The sequence below is a fragment of the Heliangelus exortis genome, chromosome 1 (assembly GCF_036169615.1).
Source record: "Heliangelus exortis chromosome 1, bHelExo1.hap1, whole genome shotgun sequence".
NCBI classification, from domain to species: Eukaryota; Metazoa; Chordata; class Aves; order Apodiformes; family Trochilidae; genus Heliangelus; species Heliangelus exortis.
In genome coordinates, this window is record NC_092422.1 from 160341648 (window position 1) to 160363497 (window position 21850).

Here is a 21850-nt window from a genome sequence, read left to right on the forward strand (position 1 = left end):
AGCCCCTGGCTCCCCCAGAGCCCTGGCAGCATCTTAGCTGTTCCTCTCCAGGCAGGGAAGACTGAATGCTCCTCCTGATCCCCTTTCTGCTCTGTAATATTGTGTTACCAATTCCATGTGATGCTTTCAAATTGCACTGAAATTAAGACTTTTGTAGATTTGTTTGTAAACCCACTGCCCTGTACTGAAGCCTTTCAGTGAGGTATGAAACTGTGCTTACTGAATGCTTATCTGGTGGTTTAGGATCCAGCTGTTCTTTATTAGACCAAAGGTGGATTGAGTTTTCCCAAGTCAGGAACAACAAGAAATGCTAGGGAAGTGAAGGCATCCTCTGGGGTTGATCATGTTCTTCTAGTTCCAAAATATCTCATGGATTAACAAGGGAACTCCTCCTAGGTTGCCTGGTAGAATATGTACTATTAGATACCAGAACCTGAAAATCAGTTTTCACAGCAGTGATTTCACCATATTCTAGGTTAATCTAGTGTTTTCTTTGCAGAACAGCTGGCTCAATATTGCTGACTATAACAACTGTGCTGGTAATTTATGGTTTAGTATTTAAAAAAAAAAAAGTCTTAGAAGTATATGCAAAATATTAGATAAATTAAAAAAAATAAATAGGAAAAAATAAAGTAAATAAAAAATAAAAATGAAACTACCATGCACACATAGAAAAGCCCTACAAATAAAAAGGTTAACAAAATTACATATCAGTCTCATGGAAGCCTTTATAAAAAGGCTGCTACTTTAGCTACCATTGGATTAAGGCATTACTAAAACAGGCTGGAGCCCAAAGCACGAAATTGTGCTTCACACTCAAAACCTAATTGTGTGACTACAGGAAAATTACCTCTTGAGCTGAATTAGGGGACATATATCCAGCAGATCACTGAGACTGCTAAAGATCATTTTGCTTCCTGATGTATTAGTGAGAGAAAGCACAAATCCTGTGATCTGACCCAGTTTTGCAGATACTGAATGACTGCTAACATGTGATTACTAATTCAAAATGAGAAGTCCTAGTGGAGTGTGAGAAAGACAAATATGTTACAAATCAAACCTGACTTAAGATCCTTAAGACATTAAGAGTGGGACTCAGACTGAAGGCAGCTGGGGACTGTTCAGATTTCAGTTCATTCATTCTGGTGAGAAAAAAAGGCAAAAAGGAAAAGAGATCTACCAGTTTTAGTCTTTAGTGTAACCTGTTGAAGATGGTCTTTTTATGTACTAAATTTCTATTCAGAGCTATTTTTTAACAGGTCTCTAAGCATGTAATATACACTTAGTCAAAAGCCTGAAGTGCTGCATTTTCTTCTATATGAAGGGAGACCAATTCCACAAATTCTGGGAAGGGGCTATGATGGAGCATTATAGGGGAAGATAATTTGTAAATTGGGCATAGCAAAATAACATATTTGAAGTGTCTCAAACTTTTGACTGGGGTTTTGCTGACTTGGAGTATCTTGTATTTCTATTGTTTTTATCAAGAATATCTTTATCTTTTTCAAATGGGAGATAACAGGAATGGGAGGTTACACCTGCAGCTCACTTTAATTTCCATTATAACTGCAATTGGTCGTTAGCCCTAAAAATTAAAATTAAAAATTATTAAATTCAGCATTGTCAATATTGCAATATTTAGATACCTTTAATTTTTATTGGGACTAAAAATCATAAACAACTAACATTTGGAGGGTTCTTTATCGGTCTTTTAATTTTTGAGGTTTTAGAGTTGAAACAGGAGAAGTTAAAAAAATATTTAATTAATTATCTGTCCTGTTTCTATAATATTGACTCTAGGAATCAGTACAGTAAGAAAGACTTAAAAGATTTAGATCTTTATCTTGAATATGAGCACAAAGTAAAGTTAAGAATCCTAAAATAGAGCCACTGAAAGTGTTATTCCTTTTAACAATTTGGAGGATGAACACAAACACACTCAAATATATCAACATAAAGTTAAGCTTCTTACTCACAAAGGCATCTTGAGAAGCAGATGGTGTTTATTTCTGTATCCAAATGTCAATTTTTGTGCTCATGGGAGCTTACATTGAAATTAAATGCTGTTTATATTTACATGCTATAAAAGAGAAAAGTAAGAATTACCTGTGGACTCCCCCACGTGTTAAAAAAATAACTGAAAAATTAAAATTACTTTTTGCCTCTATGTTTCAATGACTATTTCCAGAGCTGTAAAAAATGTGATTCCATGACAGCAGAATTTGCTTGTGACTCTGGCTCTGCTTCACAACCTCCTGCTTGAAATCATAGGCTTTAAAATAATACACTATAGGCTGCCATTCTATAGACAACATGAAACAACGGTAAGGATGTGTCAGGTTCTCTGGGGTGTTGTTCATGGGTAGACACAACCTCAGTGTGAAGAAGCAGGGGCTGCCCACACTGGATTTGTGTATTCTGGAGGGAGAGGTGGGAAAGAGATGGAGCTGAGATCCTTGAGCTGCCTTTTGTGACCCACGGTTTACAGAGCAGTTCCAGAGACAGCTTTTAGCTATTGCTAAAATTGCCCCTGCTATAGTAGGGAAGCTTTTTGTACTCTCAGTGCACAGCACAGGCTGTTGGAAAGAAGCCATGGGGGCTGAGCTGGATGAGGTAGTGGTATCTGTGGGTAGGACACTTTTAGGACAAAAGTGATGGAGACAAACAGTGGGAAAAAAACTCAAGTCCTCCCCAGCCCCCTCAAGTAAATTCATTCTGACAAAAACAACGATCCCTTTGCACCTTTTTCTCTAATACAGTAGAACATAATTTCCTTCAATATCTTTGAACCAGCAGTCAGTGAATACTACCTTCATATTTTTAAAGGTTGCTATCTCTGTTGTTGAGCAATGCACCAGAGTGCAGGTTAGTTTTGAGAAGCCTGACCTTAAAGATAGATTTTGTAATTATTTGCCAACTAACCTGTAGAACCCAACAACCTTTGGCAATCAGGAAACTTCCTTGTGGATTGGTCATAACAGTGTTAGGGATGCTAAACATAGCTCTAACCAATGACCTTTTAAGACATACTGGGGAAAAAAAACCTTGGGTGAGTGCCAAATTCCCTATAAAGCACAGGACAACAGTTGCCCTAGAAAGCACAGAACAATACCACATACAAACCTTTAGCAAGCCTCACCACTAAATACCACTGGGTTGTCTTTAAGTCTCAATTCAGGTTTTGGTTTGAAAAACAAGCCACTCCTCAAGATGCAAAGTCCACTAGTGTTAACTTGTCAGCAAGTGGCTACTTATCAAAGAGGAACGTTGGAGAATTTCTCATTTTGGCTTTTTACTTACTTCAGTTCACACCAACAGAAGATGTAGGTACCATGCTTTGCTGAGAGAGGTCTTGCCAATGTACACTAAATTTTAGTATTTCTTGATTTCTCCTAAATTCCTTAAGCCTCACACATACAACAAAATACAACTGTTTTTTTTTTTCATCAGTGTTTTAAAATGCTCATTCTGAAATCTGTTTCATGTGTCAACACATTTAAATAGGCTACACTGGTGCATTGGACACTTAATCAGCCATGGTTAAAGGTTACAAACGAGTGCTTCTCTGTGTCCTGATCTTCCTAAACATTGCTTCATTTTGTTGAGTAGATAATGCAACTGTACACACGTTTCCATCATTATTGTTGCCAGGGACAAATTCTGTTCAATAGATTAATTGGCTGTGCTCTACTGAAGCCTACAAGTATTTGGAATTAGTAGCTTGACTATGACAATGAAAGCAAAATGATGTCAAGTATTTTATCAAGGATAAACTCATTCAAGGTCATGGTGTAACAATCTCATTTTCCACGGGAGACAAGCGTCATGAAAACTCTTAAAGGAGAAGTATAATCATTCCTCCTTTGAAGTTGTGAATCAAATAATGTAATTTCTAGCGAAGACTATCTGTGTTTATGGATTGTTTTGTGGTTATCTGCTGCAGATAAATTTACTTGAGGTGTTGACATATGAGATGCTTGTGGGAATGTTATCTCTCGAATAACAAAAAAGGGATGGGTGAGGAGGGAACAAACTTATAAAATTAATGGCAGAGAGATAATCCTTGGCAGTGAAACACAAAATAGTAGTTTTATTTTTGGCCTTGCCAAACTTAATTGACTCTGCTAAGTCTCCAGGTGTTCAGCCAGCAACAAGTTAATGCCAGCTTGATTATCATGAAGACACCTGAACGTTGAATTTTATACCAAGTGGAGTCCATAAATTAATAAGAAATTGCAATGTTAACATCAAGGAATATCTTCTCATTTTTCTGGTTTCTGTAAGAGCACTGAGTTTTTCCACAAAAGTGTAAACAAATTCCATCAATAGCACCAAATCAACACCACACCACAGCAAATGATTTCACTAGAGAAACAAATGGTTTCACTATAGAAACATTAGCCTGTGGGGGCATTACTGCATATTCATTGCAGTATTTGTCTGTAACAAAATTGAGCTTCTAAAATAAAATGGATTGAATTTCTTATATAAATGATGGAAAAACCCATCAATAATTTCAAAAAAAAGAAAATAGAACTTATGTAGCCTGTGGCTTTGTGCCCTGTGGTTGGGTTATTCTGAAGTGAAGTATACTCACATCAAAGTTCCTTCTTAGGAACTTCCATAACATCTCTCCTCTGGAAGGCCTCCTCTACCCAAATACTTGTTTTATTAAAACATGAAGAAACTTAATGTCTCTGACATGCCTCTTCTCTGTCAATGTTAGCTGAAACTTGCCAACTGGCTCAAAAGTTTTTGTAAGGCACTTTCAGACAGATGCAATCATTCAGCAATCATTCATGGCTGCATAAACCTCATTTCCTTAGGAAAAGTGGCTAAAAATTTAAACTGTCCCCATGTATTTTTAGAACAGCCCAGTCTTGGGACTTTACTAAATCCTAAAGATCATTCTGTTTATTATTAATGTACCTCCATTAGCAACTTAAGCTGCTTCACCACTTCCTACAGTTGAACATGCAACCCTAAGCACTTAGAAGTTCTTGAGTTTCTCCACTTTAATACCACTCATCTTTTTGTACCTTAACTTTAAAATCATGGAACAGAAAACTGCTTAGTACCACTCAGTAGCTACACACAAAAGTAGCTGCTGTAGTTGTAAACGGGAAAACTTGTTAGTTCAATTTTTGTATAAAATGTCCAAATAAGTAGCTGTTATGCTGGAAAGAAACATTCTGAACCCAATAATAATAATAATAAAAAGCCTTAACTTATCCTTATGAAAGCACATCATGTCCAGATCTAAGCTTTGACATCAAGGTCAAACCCAGAATCTCAAAAGCAGTCATATGTTTATAATTACTCTGAACTTTAGTTGCTGCTTGTGCTGATCATATAAAATCACATCATTGGAAAAAGCAAGATATCTGCTTTCATTCTAGTAATAATTGTGGAATGGACAGTAATGAGAATTTGACAGTCCCTTTGAGATAAACAGTTATAAGTAATGGGCTATAGGATGCATTTACAGACAAAACCAGAAGCAAACACCATGCTAACTTACTTGCTATATGTATTTAGTTTCACTGAGAGCTGTTACACATGATGAACCAAAATCCATGCAGGCGAATGCCCCACAGTCATTAAAAGGAAATGCAAGACACATTTTTGCCTTTTACTGCTCTTTACATCAGCAACAGTTGTATGTCAAATAAAAATTCTACATCACTCAGAATGGTGGCTCTTAACTTCTTCAATTGCATTAACAGACCATGACTACAGTTTCTTACATGAATTTGAGAGAAGTAAAAAAAAAAAAATGAGAAAGCAAAGTTGGAACAGTGACAATAATCAGAGAAAACTGCAACTTTTTTTCCAATAATCTGAACTCTCTTCTTTTTGTATTACTTCAGACAGACTTCAGTGCACAGAAACTTTTCTGAAGGAAAAAGTTTGTTTCTTTCCAGTCCCGATTTTACAAACATGCTACTGATTTTCTGTAATTTCCTCAGAAAATTTTAAGTTAACAACCTTATTGATTTTTTTTTTTCATATTTTTGTAAGGACCATGTACTTTTAAATTACTCAGCAGCAATTCCTCAGCTCTTTCCAACAAGCTGCCAGGAGCACGCATGCATGAATGCCACTCAGTGAAAGAGCTGTGGGGGTCAGTATGAAAGAGAAGCAAGCTTAGGGCATGATTTCATATGAAGCTGAGCATATGAGCAACATCACAGTTCTCTGGTGGCAGAAAGGAGAGCTCTCTATCATCTCATTACAGCCTTGATTAACAGGTTAGTACTGGTTGCAGCGCCATCAGACCATTTGCTGGGATGCTGTGCCTCCCTAAGGTATCAAAAGCTACTCACTTTCTTGCTAGGCTAGATTTCTGCCTTTACAGTGAGTTGAGTTTGCTTAGAAGGGCTATAGTGAGTGCCAGAAGCAGAGTACATTATGTTGTAGAAACGTCTGACTAGGAGAGAAGATACGAAAACGAGAGGTCACCTTTCCCTTTGGGTACTGGTAAACTTTATGATAACTTATGTGAAACCATACTCTAAGGAGGACCTTCTCCTTATCTTTCCTATGTGGTCAACAGAGAAACTGCCAGTGTACCCTTGAAATGTTCAGAGCAATAGCCATTATTTCCTCTGAGTCACCATTTGGAGGAGTTGTTTCCCCATAAATCATAAGGGAGCCTGTAGAGCACACTTTGCTGCTAAGTGAACTCTACATTTGTGAAAGGTTTTTCAGTCAAACCAGGTGGTCTATAGTGTTTGCCAGATGATTTCCAGTGTTACTTTGCAATTATTCTGCAAGTTTTTACATGAAATTTAACAGGCAATTACGATCCACTAGGAGCACTAAGAGAACAATAGTGGACAGTACTTAAAGTTACTGAATATGTATTACTAACCTGACAGAAAATCATTCACTTTTTTCTGTTGGGCTAAGTTTCTGCTGACATAATCAGTTGAACTGGCTTAGTGATGCAAGGATATCCAAGGACAACTAGAGCTGGCAGGAGCAAGCTGAATGGCCAAGACAGATGAGGGGAGCAGAAATGGAGGAGGTTTGTTAGCAATGGGCTGTTAGATTGGCTCACACTATCCCAATGGAAGTCATGGGATATAAAGATTGGTTTAACTTTTAAATGAGGTCTAACACTCATCTAACAAGCGGCCAAACCAGCAAAGTTACCTGGACCAGATGTAGGTTCTCACTTAAACTTTCACAGTGTTACATGACAAGAAAGTGGCAGGCCTGAGAACACAATCTGAGTCCCTCTCATGGGCCTCCCTCTTGCCTTAGACTTGCCTCCCTTTTTCAACCAGCCTGTGGTTTCTCTCCTGACTGCCAGCATGACTTCCAGCTGTGCTAACTCCAGCGGTGACGCTGACATCCGTTCACTAAGAACTGGACCGAGACCAACATCTCCTTTTGTATCTCCCCACAGTCATTACTTCTTCTTCACTATTGACTTGGATGGGATTCAAACCAGTTGCCTATGGGTGAAAGGTTGCTTCTCCCATCATGAATTCCACACTCCCTCCTTCCCCTAGCTTCCAGCTGTCATCTCCTAACCCTTCTTCCTCTCAGTGGCTCTCTGAGCTTCTAGACCATTTTCAGTAGTACCTCTGTTCAACTCCTTCTGCTTATCCACACTTCTGACCTCAAAAAGCTGCTAACTCATTTTCTTTCTTTTGCCCTTCCTGATGAAGGGCGCTTCTCTGTTCTTGAGCTAGCCTGCTCTTGTATAGTTTTTTTCTGGTTTAAGTATCACTGGTACCAGTGTCAGTTTCTATGACAATCCAACTGAATTTCTTGTCTCTTAGCCCCAGGTTCTCCTCTGTCCCTGTTTCATCAGACTCAGTATAGCCACTTGTTCTGTTTCCTCACTTAGACCAAGTGCTACCTACCCAGGTTCCCTCTAAGCTTCTGACCCGGAACTAAAATATTCATCTGCCCAGCTGATAGCAGATGAAAAGACCAAAATTAGGCATCACTCGATGTTCCAGAGAAATGGGAAAGATTGGACAAGGTGGTTTGACTGTGCATATTTTTAACATATATATATATCTTTATATTTATATGTATAGAGTGCATATCATCATATTGATAAACATTCTTTGGAACCACTCTGACAGCAGAGATAAGAACAGGAATTGGCCCGTTAGTACCTCAGCACTTCTGTTTCCAACCAATTTAAAAAAAACAAAAAGCCACAAGACTTTGCTGCCAGCCTGCCAGGCTGGTGTTTAATACTGCTGCTCCGTCAGGGTTGGAGGGAGACCTATTTTGAATGGCAACAGCTTGCACTGTGACCTCTCCAGCCGTGCTGCAGACCAGTGCAGGTGTCTCAGAAGGGCAGTGGGACATGGAGACTCAGACCCATCACCAGTCAAAGCATCTCAGCATCAGGGAGCTCCCAGAAGGAGACAGCAAGGTAACTTTGCACACTTTGAGAGGTAACTTTGAGAGGAAAGGGTGTTACGGAGCCACCTTTCTTGCCGAGATATAAGGCTAATTAACCTCATTGCAAAACTGTGCCTACTTTTTTCCTGGGACCTGAGGAGTGCAGCACAGGGCTGACACAAGGTGGCCTCTATCACTCACAGAAAATCACATCTGACAACAAGCAGCTACCTTTCCTCCCTGAACACAAGTGAAACCATATTGTTCTATTACTGGTCACCACTTCAAGCACATGTGGGTACACAGAGAGTGATGCTCTTATTTCATTAGGCTTGAGTCATGCCTTCCTACTTCTGGTTCTTTGCCTCTACAAACATGGCAGAAAAGCCACACAACTTTCTTCACCCCTTGTCTATGGCCAAGGTGTCCTTCAAAGACCTGGCAGTGTAACATTCCCCACCACAAATACATTTGAGCACCTACACCGGATTCTGGTTTTGGTTTATGTTCATTGCCACCTGCTGTTAAAACAGAGGTCAACAATCTTATTGTCAGGAAAACTGTCTGGCTTCAGCCCTCCCCACTCAGTTCACAGGTAATGTGAACACAGTATACTAGCCAAAATGAACACAATATTCCAGAATACAATAGAGCCTTTCCTCTAGAACATAATAGAGCCATTCCAGTTGTAATTCAATTTATATGTTTTAGAAACTTTAATTCATCACAGGAATAAGGCTCCAATTACAACTAAATGATTTAAATGTGTGGATTTGCTGAGTAACTTCATTACTATACACAATGCATCACCAACACCTATTCCACTTTTTGTTCAAAAGAAAAAATATGAGGGTTATACCCCAATATGTCAACATTTGGATGATTTAAGCAAGTGCATAGCTGAGTTTACAAATCAAATTCAAGCCAGGCACACACTTCATTTTCTGGACTCAGGACCACATGACAAAAGAGCTGGATTCTAATATATGTCAATATTGAATATCTTAGGGGTCTTACATAGCCACAAGAATTGGTTCATTGGATCACTGTATTGCTATTGCATGTCCCAGATGCTTCCAAGTCCTCACCTCTTTCTATCTTATCAGTGAGACCCTTTACTCAGTTTTTGGGGATTTCAGGAGTAAAGTATTCCATAGTACATCCAGTGAAGCTAAAAATTACCTAGGTGAGAAGGTTGGAGAATGCTTAAGCAATACTCCATGGCTTCAAAACCAAACATTAGAAGCTATCTTTTAGCCTACAATAACTCCACTAAAATAACACAAATTCCAGATTTAATTAAGGAAAAATAATTCCCTTTTCTAACAAAAGTTACAAAGTTCCTTAAGAGATAGAGTTCATCCTCTTAAAAGAAATTTAAAGTATGAGGCACATTGCAAATATTATAGGAAATCAGATTATCTTGGTAATTTCAGAGCACAAGAGAAAGGTCACCTCCTGGAGTACTTACTGTTCCCTCGCCTTGCCCATTTCTGGAAAGTGTGGTTCTTTCTAGCAGAACTGGCTCCAGATCAGAACAGACTTCAGTCCCTTGTGGGAAGCTTCTATGCAAAAGTTTGTACATGAATTATGTGCATTTGGTGTCATATGAAGGATGAAAGGACAATGAAAGGATGCTTCAAATCTATCTCCTCCAGGCTACACAAATATCAACTCCACACTCGGAAGACTGGATTTGTTACAAAAACAGTCATCAATATATCAGCTCTACATAAATTACCCTAAACCCACAGATCTAACATGCAAAACCTTTTTTTAATAAATTACAAGTTGTTCCCATTATAAAATTATTTGTATTTTAGTTTAGAACTTTATTGCTTTAAGAGTGTTTAACTTCAATGATATTCAAGTTCTTTAAAAAAAAACAAACCAGAACTTTTTTATAAAAGAACATGCCATGCTGTAATTGGGATAATTATTAGGACAACTCCACTTAAGACAAAACCCTGGACAAAACCTGTGTTTGAAGAGTTTCTTTTCAACCAATCTCACAGAAAAAGCTTTTAAAATAGGTTATTTTAGACTTTCGTTTAAGTTAAGAATCCTTAAAAAAGGATTACTGTATTAAAAAAAAAAAAAAAAAAAAGAGGTTAGTTTTCCATCGGTAATTCAAATCTTTCCTCCAATTTTCTGATATGAAGGATATGTGAGAATAGATTTATTTATTTATTTATTTTCATGCCTATTGCAGAATTTAAGTGCATATTAAAGGTCAGTCTTAGTCCGAGATAAAAGCCATACAGATGATGAAATGCATTTTAGTGAGATTAATGAATCTTAACCTCAAATAGGCTTAAATCATGACTATTCACATATTTAAATCTACACAAAGTCCATCTGTTTAACCCTTAGGAATTATATATTATAAGCATAGTCCTTGAAAGAGGCCCTATCCTTTTACTTGGCAAAATTTCATGAATCAAAAAATCCTTTTAAAAAAATCCATATATGATTTTGAGAGGTGAAAGGAATCAAGCATTAATAAGACCATATATTTTATGCCAAATAGTAGTATAATGATTCATTTCTTATAATTACTACATATTTCTCTGGGCAGCTCCTGAGTGCAGTAACTAATAATGGTTTTTCCAAAATGCAGTCAGGCCATAGAAAAGTTCATCTGAGACAAACAGTCTACTTTCAACACCCTACATTTCTTCAAGACATATGCAGCTTTTATAATAAAAGCAGGGACTTTTGGCTCAGTTTGCATTCACTAGAGCCAGTAAAGCTTATTTTTTTGCCTCAGTGAGAGAACAATTGAGCCCTTTCTACAGCTAGGATAACAAATTATCATTCTGTTAAGCAGCAATCAAAACAATTGAGGACTTGCTAAACTTGACAGATACCATAAGCGGCTCAAAGAAAGCAACAGCTGTATTAATGTAATAACCACTGTTTTGCAAGGGTAAATGGAAGATTAAATACCTCCTGGCATGTACTACATACGTGGTATAATGAAAAGCATTATGCTAAATTTGTACATGACTGTAAATTCATTCAAATCAGTAACATGGCTATATGCTTGCCCAACAAATTACTTGTTTTGGCACTTCAGCATGAGCAAAACGGACTTACCAAAATGTGACATATCTGATCACAGCTGAACCCTCCACATCTCATGCTAAAAAGTGCAGTCTGAAGCTAGAACAATGTAAAGCAACCAAGGCAGCAACAAGAACTGCCATGAGCATACATGACTTCACCTCAGAAATACCAGCTATGCAGTGTACATATGTGGAGACCAATATCAAGTGAAAAATAAAAAGCACTCCTCTCAAAATGTTAATGCATATAGCAGCTGAGACTTTGAGAACCTGGCTTTTCCATCACTTTCAGTGGGATTACTTATGCAGCAGGTTTTGAGCCTGAAAGCTCAAGTACTATGATTTCTGGCTGATTAAGTGGCCAGTTTCAAATTTTTCTTACACCAAAGAGTCTGTGAAAATGTAGGTACTTACACAGTAAAATGATAGATAAAACACTTCCATCCACTGGGCCTCTCCAGGAAGTTGTAGACGACTCCCTGCGTGCTAGTTTTAGTTAAATAATGGCTTTGGAAACATATTGTTGTACAGGCCCTGGGGACTTTGCTTTCTGGTGAGCCTGCAGCCTTTGTGCCTTCCTCAGGGCTGCAGGGAATTCCAGATACATTATTCACTGGGGTTTCTGTATCCAGCACCACGGAAGAATACTGCATGCTGCTTAAGCTCCCTCGGACTTCCAAAAATGCTGCAGATTTCCTATTTCCATTCAGACTGCTGAGCTGGGAAGTGGAGCCTTGAATCTGTCCGTAGAGGTTATATGTTGGGTGCTTGACGGTTTCTCCGCTATCACAGGACATTGTGCGGCAATGAACGGGAGTTACTGAGCCTGATCAATATTTAAAATAATAAAGAAGGTATTGTATGTCCTCCTTGCCCCGGGGTGTTCTCCAGCAGCTGATAAGATGACTTTCTGCTGTTATCACGGAGCTTCTCTGTGACACAAGTGCGAGCTGTCAGCCTGTCACCTACTGTCACTCACTGCCTCTGAAATTAAATCAGAAAAACGTGTTAGACATTGAGACGTGCTAGATGCCAGAAGCACCAATATGCTGGCAAAGAAAAGAGGTTATGACTTCTGGAGGAAGACAGAACACTAAGTTACTATTTACAGTTACATTTGTTAAGAAGGAAGTTTAAAACTATTTAAATAGTGTAATTCTAATACAGCAACAGAATTTTCTTGAGAGGTGACCCTATGATATTATTTTGAGTTGAGCAGCTCCTAAAGTGTCCTGATTAGAAGTGGAACTGGGAAAATTTCCTGGATTTTATAAACTTGCCTATTGCCTTAGCTTACACCTACACCTCAAGAGATCTTCTGGAGCATCAATGTTACAGGAAAATTTAAAGACTTTGATAAATTTTTTCAGTCATCTAATGGGATCTGATCTTGCAGTCCACAGTACTGAGGAACAATTTTTCTCAAGTGTAAAAAGGAGGATGTCATTAATAATAACCATAACTCAAGGTTAATATTGTTACAAGGGAACAGATCAAAGACTCCTGGCCAGATTCTAGATTTTTTTCAACCCACTTGATGTTTGCTGATAACTTTGCTACTCTCAAGCAAGTACCTAGAAAAAACAGAACATAAAATAAGGCTCTTCTAGATCAATACATATTTCATGGAACAGACTTAAATAGCTGCTAATATACAGACCCTAACAGTAGTATTAAGCATTTTCTGAGACTGAGAGCAGCTGTTTTTCTGAGGTGTCTTATTATGTTTTGCCTTATTTCTTATACATGGTCATGAAAAGCTTCCTTATTTAGATGCTTAGCTCCAATGAATATACAATAAAATTAAGAGCATCATGAAAGGCAACTTTAACTTCAAAGCACCACCGATGTTAATATCAAAATTATGTCTGTAATGTCACATTTTAATGTATTGTGATATCCAAAATAGAATGCCCACATGCTTAAGAGTTACTGCTGTCTGATCCTCTGTCAGATTTTGAGTTACTTTAGCCTCAGCAGAATCAAGTAAGTTAGCGAGAGAGAATTTCAGTCTTCACCTCCTCTTTTTAAATGAAGCTTGTTTTTTGTTGTTGCTTAAAGATCCTCATCTACAGTGGGTGAGCTGAAATGGCAATGTATCTGAACAGAACTCTCTAAGTTATTCCACAAAAAATTGACATTGAGTGTTGGACTTTTTACAGTGTGCTCTTTTAACACTCCTCATGGTAAGGTGGACTGATGCATTTCTGCATTAGCCGTGTAGCAGATAGATAAACACCTCCTTTCCCTCATCAGTTCTCTTAACACTGAAAAGCTGTAAGGACCAAACATTCTTGTGAAAACACAAAGCCCATCATCCAAGCCAACCTACAAGAAGAACACAAGAAGCAGCTATCAGAAGTACACTCTCTCCACATCATCCATTTTAGGGTGCTGAGGCTACCTAGGTAAGTGCTTGCAGCAAAGTTTGGCTGCCCAGCAGTTGGCAACAAAGCTACCTGAAACACATTTGCTAGCCTGCTTAATCAAAAGAGGGGGACCCACACAGTCAGACATAAAGCATAAAAAAACCTGAAACCAGGTGGTAAACAGTACTTACTTGTCACATGTCCTTCTACCTCTCCTTGCTGCGTGCTCAGCTCCACAGAAGAGACTCCCTGGATAGGTGCAGGCAGAGGAGCTGCTGCCTGACCCTGCCCCCAGCTCATCAAGTCCCACCCTGAGTAATGCAGGGTCCCTCCCTTTAATCTGCCTTATATGGCTGCCCTGGGGAGAGGAAGAGAAGGAACTGGGGAACAGTTTTGATTATTTCAGAGGAGAGTTACTTCTGCTTCTTCCTGTTGACAAAACCAGCAATCACAAGCCACGGTTTAATTTTGCTGAGGATCATCCTCCTTTCACTCTCTATTTCTTATGTGCATACATTTAATTGCACGAGGTTAAGAGTGGTGTTTCTTCATGTTTTTTAAAAACTTCAATTAGGTGTTGCTTGTGGCTTGCTGGCAGCTCTGCAGCAAGCTTTCATATTAAGTCTAAACAGGCAGCTTTAGTTGTTTGGTTTTTTTCCATCTAAGTTTTGTAAAAACCAAAAGCAGCACTTCATTATGTTACATTAAGTGATGGAAAATCAGAGTTCTCTATTATTGTTGCTGCCCTTCTGAACTACTGCTCTTCTTTCAAACTTTCTTATCAGGAGGGAGAAAGTAAATGCTAGTATTTCTCTATTATTTCTCTCACTCTTCCAGAGTCTTGTGGCTGAGAATGAAACAGAGGTAAACATTTCATCTTTTGTTTTGGCAGTGTGGGAATGTTGCCATTTTACATGGCTTTCAACTTTTACCAAAACTGTTCATGGGGCTGAGACCTCTCATGGACTGTAAACCAAAGCTTAGTGTGGGTAGTTATGGCTCTTGGAATGAGGTATAGGCTTGAGCCCCAAGTTCACATAACAGTTCCCTCTGCACTTCTCATTTCTTAACTGCAGATTGAAGACATGATAATACCTTTTTTCCAAACACGTTAGATAGTTCTGTTGTCTGGATGGTATTTTGCAACCCATGCAATGTGCACCAGGAACAGCATTATTCTTCACAAGGACATGCTGAAGATGAGCTAAGACTATCTGGACTTGTGTATGGTGATACTGGGTAGCAGATTGTGACACTCTTGTAGCATTTTATTACATGGGGGACCAGCTGAAGTGCTAAATTGCCTTTTATGCATGTAGGCACTGCTCCATTATTTTATTATTGATAGTCTACCAGGCTGAATGCTTCACCTAGAGTAGCATCTAATAATTCTCTAAATGTCTCATTTCCATGATGGAACTGCTGTGTGAAATTAAGATTGATCCCTTCAGCTATGAAGAATTTTTTATTCTTTCAAACTGACAATAAACTGTTACTGATCAGAAAATGCACATTCTTCAAGAAATGCCTGAAATTAATAACAGGCATTAATAAACATTAATAAACAGCTGTGATGTGAAGAAGTTACTGGTCTCCTAAAAACTAGGCTAAATCTTATAGTTTAAAACACATCTGTTATGCTATTACTCTAATTAAGCAAATTCTATCCATCTATTGGAAATATTCATTAATTCACATGACAATTCTATGGGAAACCAAACAGTAGCAATTTTCAGATAAATTGGTCTGTCCCCACTAAACCCATTCTTTTCAGTTTTTGGAAATTTCATCAAAATTGCAAGACTGAAATTCTTTTGGAAGTCTCTGTCTAATTCTAATTTTGACAGGTCAAAAAGTGATTCAGCAACCTTTGACCAACAAAGACAGGAAGAATAGCTCGCTCTTTTAAAACAAAACAAAACAAAACACTGGCAAGAGATTTACAGCAATCCTAAGCTGGAACCATCTATATGATAAGAAGTTGTTTATAATGAGGGTGGTAAAACATTGGAACAAGTTGCCCAGAGAGATGGTAGAAGAACCATCCCTGGAAACTCTCAAGGTGAGGTTAGTATGAGCTTTGGCCCTCCTGTTCTGGTTGAAGAAGTGCCTGCTTAAATCAGGAGGTGGAACTGTTTTCTTCCAACAGAACTTTGGTTCTAAATTAAAGGTTCTTTCCATCAGAAATAATTCTATTTCTCCATAACTCACCTATTGCTTTTTCTGTTGCATTCATCTTTTCTGTTACCACTACCACCCACTGCACCCAGGCAAAATGCTGTTTCCTACAATGAAGAGGGAAGAAGTTCTGGCTGCAGTGGCAGGTAGAAGAGTGCTATTAAATGTCCCGTGTTAAAGCACTGGGTGAAGTGGCCAAGTTACAACCCGAAGGGAAGGGCGCATCAACGTAAAGCATTTGTTGCCAAAAAGAGCATGCGGTTCTCAGCCTGGAAATAAGATACATTCAATGAAGCAGTCAGACATACCCACTGACCACAACCTCAGTTCCTGCGGCTGTCCTCAGCCTACGGGAATGCCGAGGGTGGCAGGGGAGAGGTGCGTGTACCGGCAGGACCGAGGGGAGTTCTGTTCGCTGCCGGGTCGGGTCAGACGGCGCGCACCGGGTTCAGCACCCTGGAGAGCGCCAAGAGCCCCCGCCCCGTCTGCCCCCACCGGGCCCCGCCGCTCCCCCCGGGCTGACACCGACACCGACACCGACACCGCCCCCCTTCCAAAACCCCTTCCCGCACAACCACCAGCAATGCATTACGAGGAAACCTGAAGCATGCTCAGCTCCCAGGGAAAGAGCTCCCATACTATGCTCCCAAATGCTAAGTTGCCCACCAGCCAGCACCATGAAGTTTCCCTCGGTTAGTCCTGGCAAAAGAAGGGAATTCCTGCTTTCAGAATGGTTCTTAGGATTAGGTTGCTTAGTTGGGTGGGCCTGCACCTGGGCTAACTCATGTAAGCTCCTATCCTTATTTCTATTTACTCTCAAATAAGTGATTTACATCACTGAAGAGCTGTGTGCTGGTACATCCTGGTACATCACATCACATCTGTGAGATGCTGAATGTCACTTTGGGAAGCATCCCTGCTGCAAAGAAATGTTCATGTGAAAGGGGTACCAAGCACAGGAAAGCACAGGTAGCAGCCTCGTAAATAAGGGAAAACAGGTCTCCCGTCCCAAACATTGACCCCTGTAAAATGCTTACATTTCTTGTCTGATTTGTTAATGCTAAATATGGTGGCATTTATAATTACTAAGAACTGAAATGGAAATTTTGAAAAATCTTTCTTTAAATTGCTGGCATCCGATGGTCATTCGTGGCTTTGTGTGAAATTATCACTTTGATAGAGAGGTCAGGCAGAAGGCCAATGGCATCCTGGCCTGGATCAGGAACAGCGTGGCCAGCAGGTCCAGGGAAGTGATTCTGCCCCTGTACTCAGCCCTGGTGAGGCCACACCTCGAGTCCTGTGTCCAGTTCTGGGCCCCTCAGTTTAGGAAGAATATCGAGGTCCTGGAGCAGGTCCAAAGGAGGGCAACTAGGCTGGTGAAGGGACTCAAGCACAGATCCTATGAGGAGAGGCTGAGGGAACTGGGGCTGTTCAGCCTGGAGAAGAGGAGGCTCAGGGGAGACCTCATCACTCTCTACAACTCCCTGAAAGGAGGTTGGAGCCAGGGGGGGGTTGGTCTCTTTTCCCAGGCAACTCTCAGCAAGACAAGAGGGCACGGTCTCAAGTTGTGCCAGGGGAGGTTTAGGTTGGACATTAGAAAGAATTTCTTTACTGAGAGGGTGATCAAGCATTGGAATGGGCTGCCCAGGGAAGTAGTGGATTCTCTGTCCCTGGAGATATTTAAAAAGAGACTGGATGTGGCACTCAGTGCCATGGTCTGGTAACTGCAGCGGTAGTGGATCAAGGGTTGGACTTGGTGATCTCTGAGGTCCCTTCCAACCCAGCCCATTCTATGATTTTATGATTCAGATCAGTGGAGGTCCTCATCTCTTCAGGCAACAACCACAACCTACACAGCCTACCACAACAGGCAGCTGCCTGTTCCACTTACCTTTCAACAGAGTTTAGCAACAGTAAGAGCTGGAGCACCTGTGGTAGCAGTGTACAATACCTTACAAGGTCTCTGTTCAGGAAGAACAGATACACACAGTTAAGTTTTTGCTCACTGAGATGAAACCAAGATGACCAAATTGTCACCTGTCTCCATCTGGAATAGTATTATGAACTACTTCTCTCTTAAAGGAATGTTTCCAATGCATACTTTAAAATTTTGGAGGTCATTGGCTATAAACGGCAGATAAATCCTTGCATTGTGAAGACATAAGAAGAGTGAATGCCTCCTAAGGTTATATATTTTACCTCTTTATGTTGCCAAATTTATAATTGCTATATGGTTCAGGAAGAGGAGATACAAGTGACAGGAAGAATTATTTTTATTCATTGTTAACCTTTTCCTTTTGTGCAATTTCTCCTGTATGTCACCAGTGAGGGAAAAACATCTATTTCTAAGTCAACACCATTCATATTTCACAAACAACTTTAGCTATTAATTACATTAAAGACTTCAGATATTACTTGCTCTTAGACCAACATATTATTACTAGGCAAGATTTGATACTCTTCACTTGAAAGAAGGAATAATGATGGTGGGAATGACTCTATCTGTACATCTGTTCTCATCAGAATTTTTTGAATCTTTATTTCCGAGTACTTCTCTAATTTTCATAAGTTCTGCTGGGTTAACAGTGTTTCAATGCTCGTGTCTTAATAAATACATACATTTTCAATTTTCTACTTTATTTTCATCAAGGATGTAATATAGTCAACCTACTTTTTAAAAATATTTTTAGTGTGAAAAATCTCAGCTAAGCAATTTGTCTCTGGGGCTTAACTATTGTTTCATTTTTTCAGGATGAATTTCACTTTTCCATGAAGAATATATACTCTATATACACTGTGCCTCAGTGTCTTATCTTGGTACTTAACATTGTCTCTCTTTACAAGGAGTGGGAAGATAAGAGCTGGAGAATTAGGGGAAAGAGTTGACAAAGAAACATACATTTCACTATGCACATTGGCACAGAAATAATCATACACTGTGATGGAAAAAATGTGATAAAATGCACAATTTTGCTAATTATACGGTAATTTAAGTAGACTTTTGGAAAGAAGGCAATTGTTAAATTCAAATATTGAGAATAAGGAGAAGTTGGTAAATTGAGAATGCATTTTCTAACTTGGCATTATATGCTGATTAAGAAACTTTGTTTATTGAAAAGCAGCATCATAGGGTAAATCAAGCAATACTTTCAGTGTATTACATAAGAAGTATTTTTTCCAGTGCTGAAGCCAAGTTATGCTCATGTCATGTTATTCTACCTGGACACCAGAGAACAGCTTGGTGTGCAGTTTAAGGTGTCCCTGTTCTTTAAGTTTAGTGCTCTTTATTAAGTCAGCAGAATTCTTAAACTATAATCATAGTATATTGTCACAGAAACTCATAGGATTTTTAATACCTGGATAAGTAAGAAGAAAAACACTAAATAAATTGTGTGAACTAAAAGAAACTGCTACCACACAGGGCACTGTATCTGTTTATATGCTTATGTTGCATAAAAGGAAGCCAAAATTACTGCTTGACATATCGTACCTATTCTAATTGATAAAGAGGTATCACATAGCAGTCATGAACAGCCTTCAAATAATAAGAGACAATATAAATTCTTGTACAGTGACCCTCAACTGTTATTTGATTCCTATCTTCAATTATATTAAGTGTCCTAGCATTGTTTTATTTGGTTCTTTTAAATCAATAGGGATGCACTGGAAGAGACAGATATTATTATTGGTGCTGTGGCTGTAACAAAATATCATCAAATTGGGTGCTTATTACAAGTATATTTGAAAAGACTGATTGAAATACAACTGTTGTTTCAGGAGAGATGTTTTGAATAGGAGCTGTTATTACTGAATAGTTTGGAAAGATGGCAATGATCCTTTAAGGATAAGTGCAGTTGTACATCTTTACATTTACATGGATGAGTTTAAGATGTCAACTAAGATATTCTGTCAGATTTAATTAAAACTCTCCATAAAGCTCTTTTCTGTAGGTTCTTTTATACAGACTTTAATTATGAGCAAATGCCCAATAATCTTCTTAAGGAAATGGCAGTGTAAATTAGCAATGTGATTACTGCATCTGATACCAAAGAGAAGTAAACTAGGATTAAAATTCTAGAAGTAACAGGCTCATGTTACCTTCTCTTTCTGCACTAATCTGGAGTCTGAGGCAGTAATTCTTCTGAAATTATACACTTCATTCCCCAAACAGATAATATTCTTGGTGAGAAATATTTTATTTCTCACTTCCATCTCCTGTAATGTAAGACAAGTATCTTACTGTCTTTGGTGGTTCTAAATTCTTTCACTGACTCTGGAGTATGCAACATGCAGTGCACATGTGGGACATGAATTGAAAGTCAGTATTTATAATCTATTTTGGCCAAGTGTCCCCCTGCTGTGTTCCAAGCAATCAGATTAACTCAGGCTGACTTAGCTTTAGTACAGGCAGAAAGGATATGGATACCTGGTAATTACCATGCTACTGCTCTGTGCACTCAATGTTAACAATTCAAATTAAAAAAAAAAAAAATCTCCTTTTCTTTGTATGAATTAAGCTCTGGCTGTGTGGACTGTTTTTTTCTTAGGTTGAAGAAGCCAGACAAGATGGAATGAAGAGGAAGATTTCGAGCAAACCTCAGTGCCTGCAGAGACCTTTCTCATTTTATGCATTTCCCAGCCTATTCATATAGTTTTCTATTACTGTAGCATTAGCAGTTATCAAAAGATCAGTAATAGAAGCAAGTGATAACACATCTTATGAATTAGCCAAAGACACTCCAGATGTGTGGTACTTCTGTCCAGTTTTGCCCACCTTTTGAAAACCTAAGACTGTGTTTAGCTTGGCTGAGCCAAGGAAACCTACACAAAGAAATCTGTGATCTGGTTAAAAGTAGCTGTACAAAAGTGGCTGCCTTGACATTAAGTATCGTGGAGGAAGTTGAGAATCTTGAGAGAAGCTTATTCTAGCAACTAGAACATCCCATAAATGTTTCTTAAAAAAAACCTTCTTCTCAAGTAAAATCTAATATAAGCAGTACTTTGTTAAACATGGACCCCTGTACTGAAATCTGATGTTTAAATAATAATTGTGACTATCTGGATTATTTTTAGAAAACCCATGAAATATTTTAAGAGGATTTTATAAATAAAAAAAAATATAGTAGTAACTTTTGATACTGCAAACCAACACATGCAAGTGACCCATGCTGGACTCATGAAACAGAACTCCCAGCTAATCCATAACACCTGCAGCTGGATCTTATTCTGCTACTGGCATCACATGCTTTCAACAACAAAAGACCTCTTCTAATGTTACCCTAGTGTGCAAAACATGATAAAATTCAAAGTGGCTTCTAAGTAATAATGATCAAGTGAGAATATAAAGCAGGACTTCCAAAGGTCAGTAAGGCTACCTAAGTCCTCGCTCAGTATTTGCAAAATTCACTGACTATCTTAAGCATTAATATAAATCAAAGATTTATCAGACTCTGCATTTTCACACCATTCTCCATTTTGTCTCCATGTGCATAAGTTGATTTGCAAGGTTTCTGTCATGAGGAGACAGACAGAAGCATACCTGTGATAAAGGGTGTTTCTCTCAATCTTGACAATGATGACCAAGACAACAGGGTGTGCCTGACAAATAGTCTGAAAATTAAGATCAAATAACCTTTTTTTAAATTGGAAAAGCAGTTAATATCAATAAGGGATATTTCTAAATCTGTATCATTATATGATATTTAATGCAATTTTATATATCCCACGTATAAAGCATGAAGAATACATATTCTCTGTCTCCAGAGAGGTGTGTCCAGGTATCTTACTACTAGCAACATTCAATTGTTTCTTATTTGGGGATAAATTCAACCTCTACAGGCATGCAGCCCAAATCCTCACTTG

The 21850-nt window shown here is 38.6% G+C and overlaps 1 protein-coding gene across 1 annotated transcript in view; it reads right to left on the reverse strand.

Annotated features, from left to right (window-relative positions):
• The window catches only part of KCNQ1 (potassium voltage-gated channel subfamily Q member 1), a 476140-nt gene extending 463718 nt beyond the window's left edge, over nt 1-12422 (reverse strand). Inside the window, exon 1 of the mRNA XM_071733362.1 lies at nt 11856-12422. Coding sequence (XP_071589463.1) covers nt 11856-12238 — 383 coding nt within the window. The 5' untranslated portion in view covers nt 12239-12422. The remainder of the gene's footprint in view (nt 1-11855) is intronic.
• Nucleotides 12423-21850: the final 9428 nt, after the last annotated feature.